A 16,568-nucleotide genomic window follows, 5' to 3' on the forward strand; every position below is an offset into this window, starting at 1 on the left:
GCTACGCACCTCTGGCCCATGTAGAGATGTTTCTGGCCTATGCACGATTTTATTAGCTTTCCCCATTCCCCCCGCCCCTTCACATTGTTTTACACACACTTTGCAACTTGTAAGATCTCCAGCTCTGTGCTCTCTTTGTACGGCACCTAGCGCCACAAAGCCCCACTCCTGAATTGGGCCTGTCAGAGTTACTGCAATGCAAATAATAAATGATAACACTAACTCCAGCTATTCACGGCCTCCACTGTAACCGATTCATAAACAAACGAAACACAAATTTGGTTTTCAGCATGTACTTACATTCTGAAGAGGAGCATGTTGGGGTGACAGCATGGTTTGTTTGCTGAAAGCATTAGTCTGGATTCCTCCTTTCCCTATAAAAGCAAACGTGTTCACTGTTAAACACTGAATTGCCACAAACACTTTAGCTAGTCACTGTAGCTAGGACAGCACATTACAGTAGCCATAAAATTCCTTGACATCACTGTAAGAAAGCTAGGGTCATAGAATTTCCAGCCCTACAGTAATTAATTAGAGCAGTAATTAAATGGCAAAACACAGGGTTTTAAAACGAACACATGGCTACTGGTTTATTCCTGGCTAACTAGAGCTTTTGACACAATTTAACATAATTTTTTTTTGGGGGGGGGGGGGGGTTGCGGGAGAGCAAGCCGGGGGTTTAGGTCCCAATCCTGAAGCCTTTATTCGTGTGATTTTGTTGATTTCAAAGGGACTATTCACATAAGACCTAAATGTTTTAATTTCAAAGGGATCCAAGAAGACATAGAGCTGAGTGGGCCCTCCATAATGCCACAAGGAGATACTTTCTAGCTACGCATTAGTGGCATTTACATGAAGTGTCACATTTACTCAGTAGACCATTGCATCAGTTATAGCGGTTACAGAAGTTATTATTTGTATTGCAATAATACCTACAGGTACCGCACTCCATTGTGCACAGTGTTATATAGAAACACAGTGAAAAGACAGGCCTGGTCTCAGCCGCTCACAGGTTACATGACAATGAGCATGCAACACGGTAAAACCTAGAACACACAAGAGCAGCTCGATACTTCCAAAGATACCCACACCGGATAGGAAATATTGATAGACCTCATTCTGGGTTGAGGGAAAAATCCTCCCAGAACATCCTAATTATCTAAATTTAAAATGTGCTTTAAAATCTCAAAGATGAGCATTCCCATACTGGTAAAATGGGCACAGAGTAGGTATGCGCAATGGTAAAATTCTGCTTAGTTACCCGAATGTAAATCTGGAAGAGGTCATCTGACTTCAGTGGAATTACTCCAGATTCCCTTTTCGCCCTATCTCCACCCCCGCAACAAAACCATTCGGCCCTGAAATTCATACAAAACACAGCCTAGACTCTCATTCTTTGCATACCCTTCATCTCCATTAACTTCAAGGAAAGTTTTGAACGAGCAGACCCATAACTTATATTCTGCATGAAGAATGCTTTGAAAATAACACCATTATTCTTTGTACGTGAGTTATTTTTTTCTCAAAACATGTCATGCTATTGTTACTTAGGTCTTAATATCAAAACGGACATTTAAAAGTTACTATAAAATGTTTTCTATGCATGAAGCATTTTTTTAAAAAATAGAAAGTCACAATTTGACTAGCTACTGAGAAGTAAGCTCAAGCAGCACAAACCCCGTAAAATGATGTCTGTGTGCATTAATTATCCTTTCTTTATATTCACAAAATAGTGCTGCCCTCCCCTTGGCACAAGCAGTTAGCCAATATTCGGGGCATTGCCAGGTTGTTTCCATTAGGAGGAGAAAGTAATTATATGAATCAGATATTTCTTTGTGCAATCTTGTTTATTTACAAAGTATGTCCAAAATTTCCATTTCCATTAACACAATAGGAGCACACAGCAGCAGACAGCTTCCTTGATCAGAAATCCAAATGTGCCTTTCCAGCCAGCCCTGGGCCCAAAAGAAGCGGCCTCTCAGCTTTGTCCCAGAGGCATGCTCACGCTGCTTCTCCCCCCGCTCTCCCCACACCCTATACCTGTAACAAAGCCATCCCCTAACCCAGAGGTTCTCAGCCAGGGATACACAGAGGTCTTCTAGGGGTACATCAACTCATCTAGATATTTGCCTAGTTTTACATAAAAAGCACTAGCAAAGTCAGTACAAACTAAAATTTCATACAGTGACTTTATACTGCTCTATATACTATGCCCTGAAATGAAAGTACAATATTTATATTCCAATCGATTTTTTTTTAATTATATGGTCAAAATGAGAAAGTCAGCTATTTTTCAATTGTGGTGCGCTCTGACACTTTTGTATTTTTATGTCTGATTTTGTAAGCAAGCAGTTTTTAAGTGAGGTGAAACTTGGGGTACACAAAACAAATCAGACTCCTAGAAGGAGTTGAGAGCCCTTGTGTGTTTGACCTAGTCCCAGCGAAACCTCTCGGATCACATGGCTTAACATTGCTCAGGCTCTGCTATGCAGTCCAGTACCTTGGGCAGTAGGGTCTATTGTATCCAGCTTTCACTCCATGAAGGGGTTTAATTGCTTCTCCTATTTAGCCTGAAAAAGGGGTTGTTAGCCCACCCATCAGTTTTTCCAGGTCTGTAATCAATCTACAGATCAAAGACCTGCTTGATGGCGACCATTAGCACATTTGAGTCTAACAACAGATTTGAAATTTACGAATGTAAAATATGCATTTTATACAGGGTATGTTTAATTATTTCATCTTGATTTACTTCTCAGGATATGGAAAGGAAAGAGGCAAAAGGCCAGAGTGAGTGTATATTGTGTAGCAGGCTCAGAGTAACTTTATCCATGCAGAAAGGAGATGGAGGGGAAAGGTACTGTACTGGCAGTCTTGCATTAGCAATGTTTCAGCAAGTGGGAAAAGGCTGAAAGAAAGAGACACTCGAATTAATAACTATCTACAGAGGCATAAACTAGCTAGGGTAGCTGTCAGAGATGTACCAGAACAAAGCGATACCACACACTGATAGCAGGAGAATGCGGTAACTAGAAACACTTCAGTGAACAGTAGCTGACTTGAAATTGCCATGAAGGCTCAATACAAGAAAGCAAAATGGATCTCCTGCACCAAGGCAGAGGAGTTATTACTCAGCAATAGTTAAATAAAGGGAGACTAGAAAGTTCAATGAGGAATTATTTTTCTAAATTCTCACACAAAATGAAAAACTGGGCGTGGCAGAATTGGCGGCCTCTCCAAGTGCCGCTTTAAGATGCTGATCCAAAGCCCATTTAAGCTAATGACCCTGTGCACTGACTTCAGATCCATCCCTATATGCTGAAGCAAGTTAAGCAGAATTCGAGCTTTTGGAGAGCAAGAAAGAGGGCACAATTTTCTATTCTATTCCATCTCGGTTCTTCTGTCACGCTCATCATCGCTGTCTCTGAGCTCTGGATGTGCTGCACCAGCATAGACACATCCCATATTTGGGAACCCAAGTCAGCAGAGGAATGTTTGTGCCAGTTTACATGTTTGGGTCCAGAGTTTGGGTTTGCAGGAACAGCACTGATTTGTGCCAGTTTGAATGTTTGGGTCCAGAGACCGAACTGACAGCTGGCTAAAGGCATTTACAGCTGAGAATTCCGACCAATACCTTCTCACTCAGAAAAACTAAGAAATATAGAAAATAGATGAAGGAAGCTAAGAAAATGATCCATGTAAACAGGGAAGAGATGTATCAAAATAAGAGTCATGAAATACTGGTCTTTACCCTAAAATAACGTCAAAGGTCTGATCTACCACCTGAAATCTTTGATAAAGCTCCATTAACCTGAGGCTGCTTTCCTATTCCTAACTCTGCACTGCACTGCAGAGGCCTGAGAAGAACAAGTGTTCAGACTATCCAGATATTGTATGTGCTAAAATATTCAGGCACGAGATGTGGGGGGTTAATGGAATGACCCATTTAGGGCCCAGTCCTGCAAGAGTTTGCATGATTAGACCTTTAAGTTGCACTTCCCTTGCTATGTTGGGTTATACCATTTCTTTACAAATGTTCTGGGAAAAGGGGGAGGAAAAATTCCTTATCAGATTGTCTCAACAATAAGGAGAGAAATGGGGGACAGGAATGGAAGCTGTGAAGACACACTAAATGTGCTCATTTTGTTCTAGGCTCAAAGTCTCTCTCTACTCACCTCACTTGCAGATGAAACTGAATCTCTAAATATAAACAAATCCTAAAACTACTGGCAGCTTTTAGGGGTTCTCAACTGGGATCAGGACCCCTCAGGGGGTCGCGAGGTTATTACATGGGGGGTTGCAAGCTGTCAGCTTCAACCCCAAACCTGGCTTTGCCTCCAGCATTTATAATGGTTAAATATACAAAAAAGTGTTTTTAATTTATAAAGGGGGGTCACACTCAGAGGCTTGCTATGTGAAAGGGGTCACCAGTACAAAAGTTTGAGAATCACTGTTATATATCAATAAAACTTTTGCAGTGGATTGTATTGCACATTTATGAATAGCAAAGGACCTTCCCATCCATCGTTAAAAGTATTGTGGAGCAAAGCTAACATAAAAGTAACTTTCTGCTTGTCTCTCACGCTATCTCTCTCTCATATCATTGTTTTTTCCACTTCAGATAAAATGTTTTATCTATGTTAGAAAATACATGAAGGGTTTGATCCTGCCTTCCATGGGCGCACTGAAATCAACGGGGCTTTTGGATGCCTAAGAAAGGCAGACGTCGACTCTTATAGGGACACCTTGACATGGATTGATTATCGCAGAGTAGATTTTTGTTTATGAGAGATGTTAGAGAAAAGTTTTAAAAACACGGCTTTGGCGAGCGTGAGAAATGGGATTATAGGAAGCTTTCTGGGAAACAATGCTGGATTGAGAAAGGAGGAGTGTATTTATACATGAGCCTGCAGAGTTGATATGTTCACAGAAAGTTTTATGGAGGAACTGAATCTAGATATAAATTAATTCTAAATAGCATTTTAACGCTGATGAGTAGGGCCCTACCAAAATCACAGCCGTGAAAAATGCGTCACAGACCTTGAAAACTGGTCTTTTGTGTACTTTTACCCTACACTATACTGATTTCACAGGGGAGTCTAGTGTTTCTCAACCGGGGGAGGTTATGGGGGGTGTTGCACGGTTTTTGTGGGGGGTCGCAGTATTAGTTCTGCGCTGCCGTCAGGGAGGGGTGGCCAGAGGGCAGCAGCTCTGGCCAAATGCCCAGCTCTGCAGGCAGCGCCCCACCCGTGGCAGCACAGAAGTAGGGGTGGCGATACCCTGCCATGCCGCCCTTGCTTCTGCGCCGCTGCCTTCAGAGCTGGGCGGCCGGAGGGTGGCGGCTGCTGGCCGAGGGCCCAGCTCTGAGGGCAGAAGCACAGAAGTAGAGGTGGCAATACCGCGACCCCCCTATAATGGCCTTGCGACCCTCCCCACAGGCCCTTTTTGGGTCAGGAACCCTACCGTTACAACACCGTGAAATTTAAGATTTAAATATCTGAAATCACTAAATTTACAATTTTTTTAAATCCTATGACCATGAAATTGACTCAAATGGACCATGAATTTGGTAGGGCCCTACTGATTAGAAGTAAAACAACCCATATGGTTTCAGCGAAAGGAGCGGGGAAAACAGGCAAAGTTACCCTTGTGAGTCATTGTAACCCCCAGTGTCAGTTGCAATAAAGAACGCAGAAGGCGCAGCAGCATGTGCGAGGGAAGTGCAGTCACTGCATGCCAGAAGGATAACAAATGGTGTTAAATGCTTTAGGATGTTAGGTGCTCGATCCTGCAAGGTGCTGGGCACTCTGGGCCAATCCAGCAGCACGTGTTTGACGTCGGGCACTTGAGTAGTCCGTTGATTTCAATGGACGGCGCGAGCGCTTGACGTTGGACATGTGCTTTGCTGAGTGGCCCGGAGTGCTCAGCACTTTGCAGGATTGAGCCTTATCCCAGACCCTCTGCACAGTGCCCAGCCTAGGTATCACGGCAGGGCCTGGAGCAGGAGGAAGGGGAGGAGGAATCCCCCACACGCCAAACTGCAGGAATGGAGCCTCCATAGCTGGTATGTCAGCGTAAGAACTAGAGTTCGCTCTGTAACCTAGTTGCCACCCTGTCGGCAAGAGAGGAGGATGAGGGGCTGTGCAGTGGTTCTGGGGCCATGTCCAGAAGACTGGGCAGAAACTGAGACAACGGGCCTAATTTTGGTCCCTGCACTAAGTATGAGTCAATAGGCTTGGCCCAGGCGCGGGAGCGGGGTTACGGGGGACGGACGGACAAGGGAGCACGTTCAGTGGTGTCAGGGAATGGACACCTCCTCCTAGGCTGCAGAGCAGCCTCTCGATGGTGTTCACTGCATCTGCATAGCCACAGGTCTCCCAGCCAATCACCCTACCCACGTCTTACCAAGGAGCCCTTGCAGCGGGCTCTCAAAATCCTGCCTCCCCTCGTGCAGCAGAAGTGTATTGGTTCTGCTGCCTGTCAGGATTCCCAAGACATGGAGGTGGGGGGTAGGGTTTGTCCCTGAAACATACTGGTTTGTAAAATAACGTTTGCAGGATGAAATTCACAAGATACGTCTGTCCCATTTGCTCCATTTGGAGAAACTACTAGGACTTCCACAGAAACATCTTTTATTAGATGGTATTTATCATTCCATCAGTTGCACCCTGTATCTGACGTGCTGCTACTTCAGAATTCGGAAGTACAGCACCTTAAAAGCTAGCGTGAGTTTAACCACCTCTGCATCGCTGCTGGTGCAACCATGCATGGTCTGTTATTTTGCATGTGGATTTGTAAGTGTCCCGGATTTGCAGGAACAGCACTGGTTTGTACCATGGTTTTCCTCATTAGGAACTGGGGATTAGTATAGTAAAATATGAAAGATTTTAAAGGGCTTTCTTTGTTCACACCATTTCTATTTGCAGCCACAAAATATTTATTTCCCCCCCCCCCACTCCTCGCTTTTCAATGACTGATTTACTTTTATTAATGTTGCTCTTTACTTCCATGTCAGAGAAATGTGTAAAATATATCCACATATTGGTGTCAACAGCTATAGGGTCAAATCTGCAGTCCTTAGTCAAAAATCCCACTGAAATAGAGCCCTTCCCTCCCTAAATAATTTCCACACTCCATACCACAAATAGCCATCAGCATTCTCTGTTTTACTCGGACACTTTACAGCACACATCCCTGTAGTATCTGAGCAGGCAGCATGTGCCCCACTCTGTCCAAGCAGGAGAAACTTGACTCCCTGCCTAGTACATCCCTGCCTGTTTTCCCTTGGCTAATGTCCTGACACAACTTGAATCCAGGCTCAAGATGCATCTCCACACTGCCAGCACATGGCCAGCCAGCAATCAGCTGTATGCTTGCATCCTGCTGCTCACTGCTGTGTCAGGGCCCACTCCACCTCTGTGCTGCAGATCCCAAGAATAATCTTAATCCTCCCTTCTCCCCAGCTCCTGCAATACTGCCCCATGTATTTGCTCTGATTTATACTTTCCGCTATCAACCTTGCTAAGATAGGCCATTTCCAAAGAGCTTTCCAGTCAAGGACCACCCCCGCCACCCCCCCGCATCCAAGTCACAATTGAAACAGATGAAAGCATGCCATGCAGCTCCCTCCCGCCCTGCATGTTTCGCCATTGCTCTTGCCCCCTTCATACAGCTTTCTGTGGGAGGAGAGCCTTGGGAAGAGCAAAGGTTCAATATCAAATGTGCACTTTAAATGACGTTCAGTGCCAAAAGAGGCACCATCTGTTCACAGTGCCTCAAAAACACTCCGTTTCACACCCTGACATTTACTCTGGCTGGGGGGGAGGGATAGCTCTGTGGTTTGAGCATTGGCCTGATAAACCCAGGGTTGCGAGTTCAATCCTTGAGGGGGCCATTTAGGGATCTGGGGCAAAAATTGGGGATTGGTCCTGCTTTGAGCAGAGGGGGTTGGACTAGATGATCTCCTAAGGTCCCTTCCAACCCTGGTATTCTATGATTTCAGGCATGATTCTTTAATAAGCTAATGTACAAACTGCGCATTGGTCTCGAGCTTTTCACTGCATGGAAAAGGATATCTAATAGCTACAGGGTGCCTTAGATCAGTGGTTCTCAATTTTTTCATTTGTGGACCCTAAAAAATGTCAAATGAAGGTGGGGACCCCTTTGGAAACCTTAGACGTGCTTTGTGGAACCCCAGGAGGCCACGGACCACAGGCTGAGAACCACTGCTTGAGATACACAGTTGGATAGTTAGAGCAGGGAAGTGGAAGTTGGGACTCCTGGGCTCTGTCCCTCAAGTGACCTGCAATTCACAATCTCTTAATTTATCCATCTGCACAATGGGGTAACGAAGGCCACATGTGTCATGGATTCCATACTTCCCATGTTTTCTAAAGAGCATCCATGACTTGTAATCACTGGGATTGCCCACGGGTAGGAGGTTGCAATAGCCAACAAGGGAACCTGCTTTACTGAAAGCCTTGAGAGCTTGCATCGCAGCCCGCCACAAAGCTCAGGATATGGTGGGGAGCAGGGACTCCAACAGCTAGCAGATTGTCACAGTTTCCAAGATGCCTCTGGGTGTTGGGGAAAAAAACAGCATCATGAATTGTGAGGAAGAGGGAGAGGAGAGAGATTGGTGACGGTAGATGTCTGAGCTCAAATCCATTGAAGTCAGTGGAAAGACAGAGAGAGGGAGAACCAGGATGGAAAGGGAGAGTAATCTGGGGGGCACAACAGAGCAATGCTGACATCACAGGGAGGCGGGGAAAAGAGGGCTGGAGGGGGTCGGGGGAGCAAGGAAAACAGAATATGTAGAACAAAAGCAAAATCTCAGCTACACAGAGGAAGAGGTGGGGAGGAAGCAATGTGTCGGGGCACGGGGGGCTAACATGCAGATCAGTCACCAATGTGCCAGGGCAAGATACACCAATCCCAAAAATTTGAGAATCTGAGTTAAACATTAATGATTTTAAGTGAGGCTCATTCAAAATAAAAGGAATTTGGATTAACACAAGCTGACCCAGAACGGACGTTTCTTTCTGTGAATGCCTTATTTCCATGGATAACCATGAGTTATGACAACCCAGCCTTAAGTACACAACAGCTTGCCACACAGGCTGTTATAAGGTTTAGCATCCCTTCCTCAGGCTGAGTAGCTCTTGCTCGAGTGAGCAGTCCTGCTGAAGTCAATAGGACGACTCCGATGAGCGCAACTGAACATGAGCAAAGGAGGCAGAGCCTGGTCTTGTCTAGTCATCACGCTTCCACTCCCAGTAACATATCCACTTACCCCAAAGGGCCATGTGCCACTCGGGCCATGCACTCAGATGTTACTGATGTCAAGTGGAGGTCAGTGACCTACTAACCTCAATCTGAGCTGCATGTCTGGACTGAGGATCGAATGGGGCCTCAATAGACACAAATTCTAAATGACTGGAACCACGATTTCCGCAGAACCGGCTTATCAGCTTCTAGCTGCACATATGCAAGTGCAGCAGCTGCATTCTCAAGATACATGGTATAACGATACACAGGTAGGAACAGTCAGTTTCATAGCAAAAATGAAATAATTGCTTACAGTTGTAACCTAGAGCCAGATGACTCAGATTTGCACTTGTTCATCTTAAATCTTTACTTTGTTGTTGGTCTGATTAACTGTCTTTAGTTTGTCCATATAGACCGTGCAGACGAAGGTGAAATGCTCCTAAAATGCAGAACGAAGACATCTGTCCGCCTGCTTGATTTGTTTATTATGACATCTGATTTGTTCTAATCTTCTAACTCAGCTTTTTATAGCAGTTAATTTTTTGCTGCTTTTATCAAACTGGAAATATTAACTAATATTTATTTAATTAAATGGAAGGCATTAATTATTTGTAATTTCAGAAACCGGCTTCAGATCACAGCCCCACTTACCCCCAAACCAGCTCTATGACGCAGGTGTAAATCAGTTGAAGCTAGTCTGGATTTACATTGATGAACCACAGCAGGGTCCATTCCCAAACACTAACTGAATGTTAGCGTACGAGAGCACCTTGTTAGAGACGCTACAGCGTTATTCCAGATTTACACCACTGCAGCTGTGAGCAGAATGTGGCCAAATCAGCCTTAATATTTTGAACCTGTTTATCTGATTTTTTAAATTTAATATTCTTGGGGTCAAAGTCTGCTTTACAGAAGAAGAAAGATGCAAACTCCTCTTTGGTCAGAAGGCAGAATTTAACCTCAGATCTAGAGACCCGAAGAGGGAATGCTGAATAGCCCGATTATTATTATTGTTAGTTTCTGGCAGTGCTCACAGCACACTGAGTGCCCTCCAGGCAGTAGGGAAGGAATGGCCCCTGCTCCGAGGAGTTCACAATCTAAGGAACCCTGTCGTTTGTTAACTAAACAAGCTGCCAGCGGCAACTGCTGACATCCCCACCCACCATATTAGTTTGATGAACAAACTAAAGACAGTTAATCAGACCAACGACAAAGTAAAGATTTACTCGGTAAACTGTCTCTTTCCTTTTAAGACGAACAAGTGAAAATCTGACTCATCTGGCTCGAGGTTACAATTGTAAGCAATTATTTCATTTTTACTGTGAAACTGACGGTTCCTACCTGTATACCATTTTAAGAAGAGTGACTGCTTGAACTGCGTAATATGTGACAGGTTACACTAAACACAAGCAGAGAGAATTGTTTCTGCAGAGTGTGCTAAAACAGAAGGTAAACCAAGACATTCTGGGGAGGGTTTCTGATGCCCCTGCCATCTCTATGTTACACACTCATGGTGGTGCACAGCCAGTGCAGCGTGGGAACTGAGCCTTAAAGGTGATTTTATTTCAGGCACTAAGTGTTCAGGGATTTTTGCATAGCCTTTTTGTCTCTAGTATTTAGTGAGATGGTGCCGTAAATGCCTGTGCTCTGTTATGGGAAAGGCAGATTACGTTTCATAAGTAAACTATCTCACCAAGAAAAAAAGCATGCAGGCAAAAACAAGTAAAACAATTTAAAAGATAAAGTACGAGGTAACAAAAAAAGACAGGGGCCTGGACTTCAAAGGGAGCAGTAAAGCCAACCCTAAACCCACCCAGAGCACTCTTCATTCTTTTTACTTAATTTTAAGTAAACTTTTATGTCTATTGTATTAAAACGAGAACCACAAAAAGCTGCAATTCTGGCACAGTTACCCCTCAGTTTTGCCTGTGGGTAAGATTTCAGAAGCCCCAACTTTACTTCTGCAGTGATCGCCAACGTTTCCTAATCTTTCCATGCGTAGATTCCATCACCCGGTGCCCACCCTTTCTTCTCCAGGCACAGTGCTCCTCGCCCTGCGAAAACTGGGGTTAGGGAAAGGGCTGGCTCATTACAATCTTCAGCGTTCTAAAATGGCGTCAAGTCCCTTTTTGATCAACTAGCATTTCCTGCCATTACGTTTTATTGTAATTCCTTCATCATCCACATCTGCACAACCAACCGGAGCTCCTGTGTCAGACGGTTGGTTACATCCTCTCATAATCTCATACGGCATCCCAAACGGAGCTGACGTTAGCAGTAACGGGTCTTATTATTTTGCTCCCTAGGTTATTAGTTATACAAAACAGGAGAAAGAGCCTGATTCTAATCTCACACCAGTTTGACAGCAGTGTAATAATTTTGCTTATCTCAATGAAGACACTTCTGATATGCACCAGAGTAGATGTAATCAGAATCAGGCCCAAAAAGCTTGATCCTTCACCCATTTACTTCACCAGAAGTAGGATCCAGCCTAAAGACGCAATGGAGGAAAAAGAATGTGGAAGTGCAATTGTCTGCACAACTTTACACAGTTCTGTGTGGAAGTGGTGTGAACCCCGATTCTCGCCTCACCTACACCAGTTTTAGCCTGATAGAAAACCACTGACCTCAGTGGATATACTCGAGACACACCACCGCTAGTGAGCTCAGAATCACTCTCCCTGCAGCTGGGGTTCTCATCTGGAAACTACCATTTACCTTTGTATGTTTTGTAATCCATCCCGGCTCTGTCTAGTTTAATCCTCAAGTCATTCCTACCCCATATGGGTACATTAATAAAAGACTTTTTTCTATAGTTAAGCCTGATCAGACAGTTCCATGTTTATATTAGATTTTACTTTCAAACTTTAATACTCCTAAACAAATACAGATGAAGGTACCATGGAAATAATTCTATTAAGTACCAACTTATTACACAAGCCTTCTGAATAATGCATGGGTAGAAGTCACCTGGAGAAAAAGCCAGGTTTTCTAGTCCCTGAAAATTACATTTATAGAGGACTTCTTTACATTTTCTATGACGGTCTGTTACAGTCATCTATTGAGGTCCAGCATTTATTATCCATTTGCACAGTGCCTAGCACAGTGGGGTCAACCTGATGGAGGCTTTTAGGTGCCACTACAATTTAAGTATTAAATCAATAATAAGGCCTTCATCACCATAGTACCCAAGCACACTCCAAGTATTTAAAAAGAGAAACAATAACCCCCTCTTCCTGCTCAGTCAGTCTGAGAAAGACCTGGACTAGTTTATAGTGCTTGGGTCGTGTGTATGTGCAGAACGTATCAAGACACTCCACAGTAAACAAAAACAAAAAACACCCAAGCGGGGCAGGAGGGAGGTTGCATGTATTTGGTTCTGAAATTGGGTGGCATCCATAGTCTCTTGCAGGAGTGATTCCATGATCCAGCTCTGTCTCCCACACTGGCGAGCCTCCCCCATTGATTTAACTGTTCAGCTGGAACACAGCAGTTCTGGGTGGGAGCGGGAGGAGTAGCTAGGGCCCATCTCATTAAGGGTTCTGAGTATCAGGACAGAGTGCTTGAACTGAGTGCTATTTAATGGGAAGCCAGGGCAGGGAGCAAAAAGCAAGAGAAGGGGAGGCCTGGCAGTAGGCCCTGGGCACAGGAAGGGACTATGAAGTCTATAAAGATTGTAAAAAGAAAAGGAGGACTTGTGGCACCTTAGAGACTAACACATTTATTTGAGCATGAGCTTCTGTGGGCTCAAAGAAATGGGTTAGTCTCTAAGGTGCCACAAGTCCTCCTGTTCTTTTTGCGGATACAGACTAACACGGCTGCTCCTCTGAAACCTATAAAGATTGTGCGGCTGTAGCAAGGCGCAGCTGGGCCCCTCTTATTTCTGCCCCTGATGCCCTCACAAACCAGTCAGGGACGCCTCAGGCTGATGCAAATCACCAGCGCACTTTATTTGTAGCTATTTCCCCCCACCGCCTTCCTATCTATATACAGATTTGTTTCACAGCCAGGCTTTACAAGCAGCAGACCAGAGCCAACCGCCCCTCTCTGCCTCTGGCCTCTCCCTTTCTCTTCCTCCTGTCTGTCCGCCCCCCCCCCCCCCCCCGGCTTCCTTCCTCCCATCCCTTTTATAGCCCCTGGCTAATTAGGTCGGCAACCATAGCTAGTTGCCAGGCAGGCACAGGCGTATTCAGCCAGCTCCCATCTACTCCCCTTAACTGGGGCTGGCATGGCAGGGGGCTGGCTAGCACTCCTTGCCCAGCACCCTCTCACAGTGGCACTGGGGTGACAATGGACTGTTGTGTTCAGTACAAAAAATCTGAAGGGACTGATCCTGGAGCTGTTGGGAGCTTTATTGGATGTACCAGCTGAGTCAGGGAGAGTTGGTGTTGACACCTGAACATCCCAGGGGACCCTGAAGGAGAGGCCTATGCCTTGCCACGATTGCGACCCCTGGCCAGAGGTTAAGTCTCAAAGGCTGATTCTATCTTATTTCCAGAAGCTCAATCTTCACAAGCATTTGCATGAGAGGAATTCTGAAGATTCAGGTAAAGGCAGGCTAGAGCGGACTGCCCTGTGAGAAGGAATTAGAGAATGAACTCGCCCCCCTGCGGCACACAGAACAGGCTCTAGAGATAACCAAGCCTGTCTCCAGTCAGTCAGTCAACAATTTCCTGTGCCTGCAGTTAAACTCTTCCAACTGTGCACTGCTAATAGCCTCTCTTTCTGTGACAGTGTCATGCTCTAAAGAACTTTGCTTTGGGAGTTAATAAAGGAACTGCAGTTTAACTATTTACTTGGTTTTTACATCCGGAAAGAACCTGCAACAACATAAACCCGCAACTTAGCCAGTAACTGCCCAGAAGCCCAACGCAGAGATGCAATCCTTCAGTTTTGTGGAGATTGTGGCTGCCCAGGAGTTAAACAGAACTGGCAACCACCAAAACACTTGCAATCTATTATTACGTGCAATGGTCTGCACAGGAGTTAACCTAGTGAGATACAGTCTGTTGAAAATAAACCATCTCCCCAAACATTAGAGGGAATTACATGCCCAGACCCCAGCCCACATATGAATCTCTCAACTAAGGCCAGACACTTCCCTTTATAGGAGCCTGTTTTCAGTTGCTTATAACCTTGCCAATCTTTAACTCTTTGGACTGAGTTCTCCATGGTGCGTGAATTATTATTATCGTAAACTTCAGCCAGAGCAATGTAGCCATTACCAACAATGAGGGTAGGGGTAAATTTGCTGTTCTGCCCAAGTAACAAGTTTCTGGTGACCGTTTGTTTGCAAAACTCTAGCACCTCCAGGCTTTGGAGCAGGGATTTGAAGTTGGACAAAGGGGTGACCCTTGTGCCCAGGATGTGCCTGCTCCCATCTCCAAGAAAATCTGCCCAAATATGGCCACCTTATAAGCCATGGGGGTGGGGGAAGAATGACAGTTCACACATGCTCAGTAGAAACTTCTTACATTTTAGCATCTACATTCACAAAGAACCTCCCCTACCTTAGCTCAAGGGAAATGTAAATCTGGCTATGAGAACAAGTTTCTTTTTGTTTTTACGCCATTTCCTCTGTTTTTACTAAACCTTGACCTCGTTAAGAAATCCACTTTGCATATGGCGAAGGTTTCCTCAGCCCATCTCCACGGGAAAAAGGCACCTGCAACCTCAAGAGAGAGGAGGCCAAAGAGGATCTGGAGCTGAGAAACCCTTTCCCCACTTCCCCCACACCATACTCATCTTCTTGGTCAATAAGACACAGGCAAAGGAGCTCACTCCCTGTGAGGTGTGTTGCAAAAATGGACAGAAATACCTGATGAGATACAGCAAGAACAAGGAAGTGAGTTTACTTATTGGTGGAGACAGGTAACAAGTAATCACACATTTTGTCTTTCCCATTCCCTCCCTCTCCTCCTTAGCAGTAACCACAATTCGCCTCCCACATTGTTTCCATCTGCTCTCCGTCTATAGCCCCACCAGGGCCCTCTGCCAAGTGGCAAAGCCCCCTGTCCTCTCAGGCACGTATATTCTGCTGTCTCTTCTCATCCACCAGTGCCACCCTCCCGTAGGAGCTTCTCTGGGATCCATGCTGGGTCCTTCTCACCCAGGCCCAACCTCTTGACTCAGCACACCTCCCTGGCTCTGGTTCCCAGCCAAATGGAGATGTGAGGAGCCAGCGTTGGTTGGTCATGCTGAGAGTACAGGCCAGAGGAGAGGGTACCTTGCCAGGAGTTACTCTATAGTGGAGTCCCAGCAGCCCAACTCCTTTAGTCCGTAGCAACCCTCTGAGTGAGTCCCACAAACCCAGTGAGCAGGTGAAATCCACGTTGGGATTAGCTAATCCCCGAAGGGCCCAATGACTCCTCAGATCCCCGGAAGCACTTATTACTGTAGGAGTCTGATACGTATTCTCCACAGCTCTGAATGAGTCACACCCAGAAATATGGTATTTTATGCCGGGAATTGTGTAAGTGCAATAGCCTCTCTGTGATCCCAAATCGGGATTTTCAGACGGTCTCTAGTCATGCAGTCCAGCGTCTAATTTGGATTTCATTACAGTCATACCTAAGACGTAGAAATGGAGATATTTCTACTGTGGGCACCTTTTATTTTAGTTGACGCTCCCTGGTTTTGTTCTTTGTCCTTCGACATACTAGCTTTTCTACTGCATGGAACTCAATTTGTGATCTGTCTGCTTTAGTACTCAGAAAGGATCTAAACCCTTCTGTACCAGATTGCCAGTTTCTCCCTATTTGCTATGCTGCCAGTGCAGCATTTGCTATAACTGCGGGTTATATTTCAATATTACCACCCCAAATATCTCCCTCCCTCTCCTCCTTGAAAGAGAGAAAATCAAATATTAGCAGGTCAAAATGCCCAGAAGCAAATTTCAAGACTGTGCACCAACAAAACAATAACTGGTTTTGCATCCATAACCAAGGTTGTACAAGATGCTATTGAGTTTTAAAGGAACAGCAGCACTTCATGATTTTCTGCAAGAACCTTTTGCTCTGTTGATCTCCCCCCACCCCTCCTCTGCACTCCCCCTCCACATTTTTAACCTTGTATTTGGCTTTTTAAAAAAACTGTTAACGAACAGAGACTTCCAATGATTCTGAAGTCACACCAAGTAATTCAAAATGGCGACCACAGCAACAGACAACTAAGAGAACACTTTCGTTTAAAACGCATAGGACTCAGGAATCACGACTTCTTTCTGATTCCACTGTGATATTTCCACATAGTTTTAGAACCAAGTATATGAAATAAAGACATGACAAATGGTGAGGTACCCAACA

The 16,568-nt window shown here is 44.9% G+C and overlaps 1 protein-coding gene across 6 annotated transcripts in view; it reads right to left on the minus strand.

The window, feature by feature from the left end:
- HTR2C (5-hydroxytryptamine receptor 2C) overlaps positions 1-16,568 on the minus strand; it is a 435,377-nt gene that overhangs the window by 336,491 nt on the left and 82,318 nt on the right. For all 6 annotated transcript variants that reach the window (XM_037908975.2, XM_043522556.1, XM_043522552.1 and 3 more), the window contains exon 2: positions 301-374. Coding sequence is in view for 2 of the 6 variants with exons in the window: in XM_043522556.1 (XP_043378491.1) it covers positions 301-353 (53 nt within the window). In the remaining 4 variants the exon portion in view is untranslated. The remainder of the gene's footprint in view (positions 1-300; positions 375-16,568) is intronic.

Source organism: Chelonia mydas, chromosome 9, assembly GCF_015237465.2.
Source record: "Chelonia mydas isolate rCheMyd1 chromosome 9, rCheMyd1.pri.v2, whole genome shotgun sequence".
NCBI classification, from domain to species: domain Eukaryota; kingdom Metazoa; phylum Chordata; order Testudines; family Cheloniidae; genus Chelonia; species Chelonia mydas.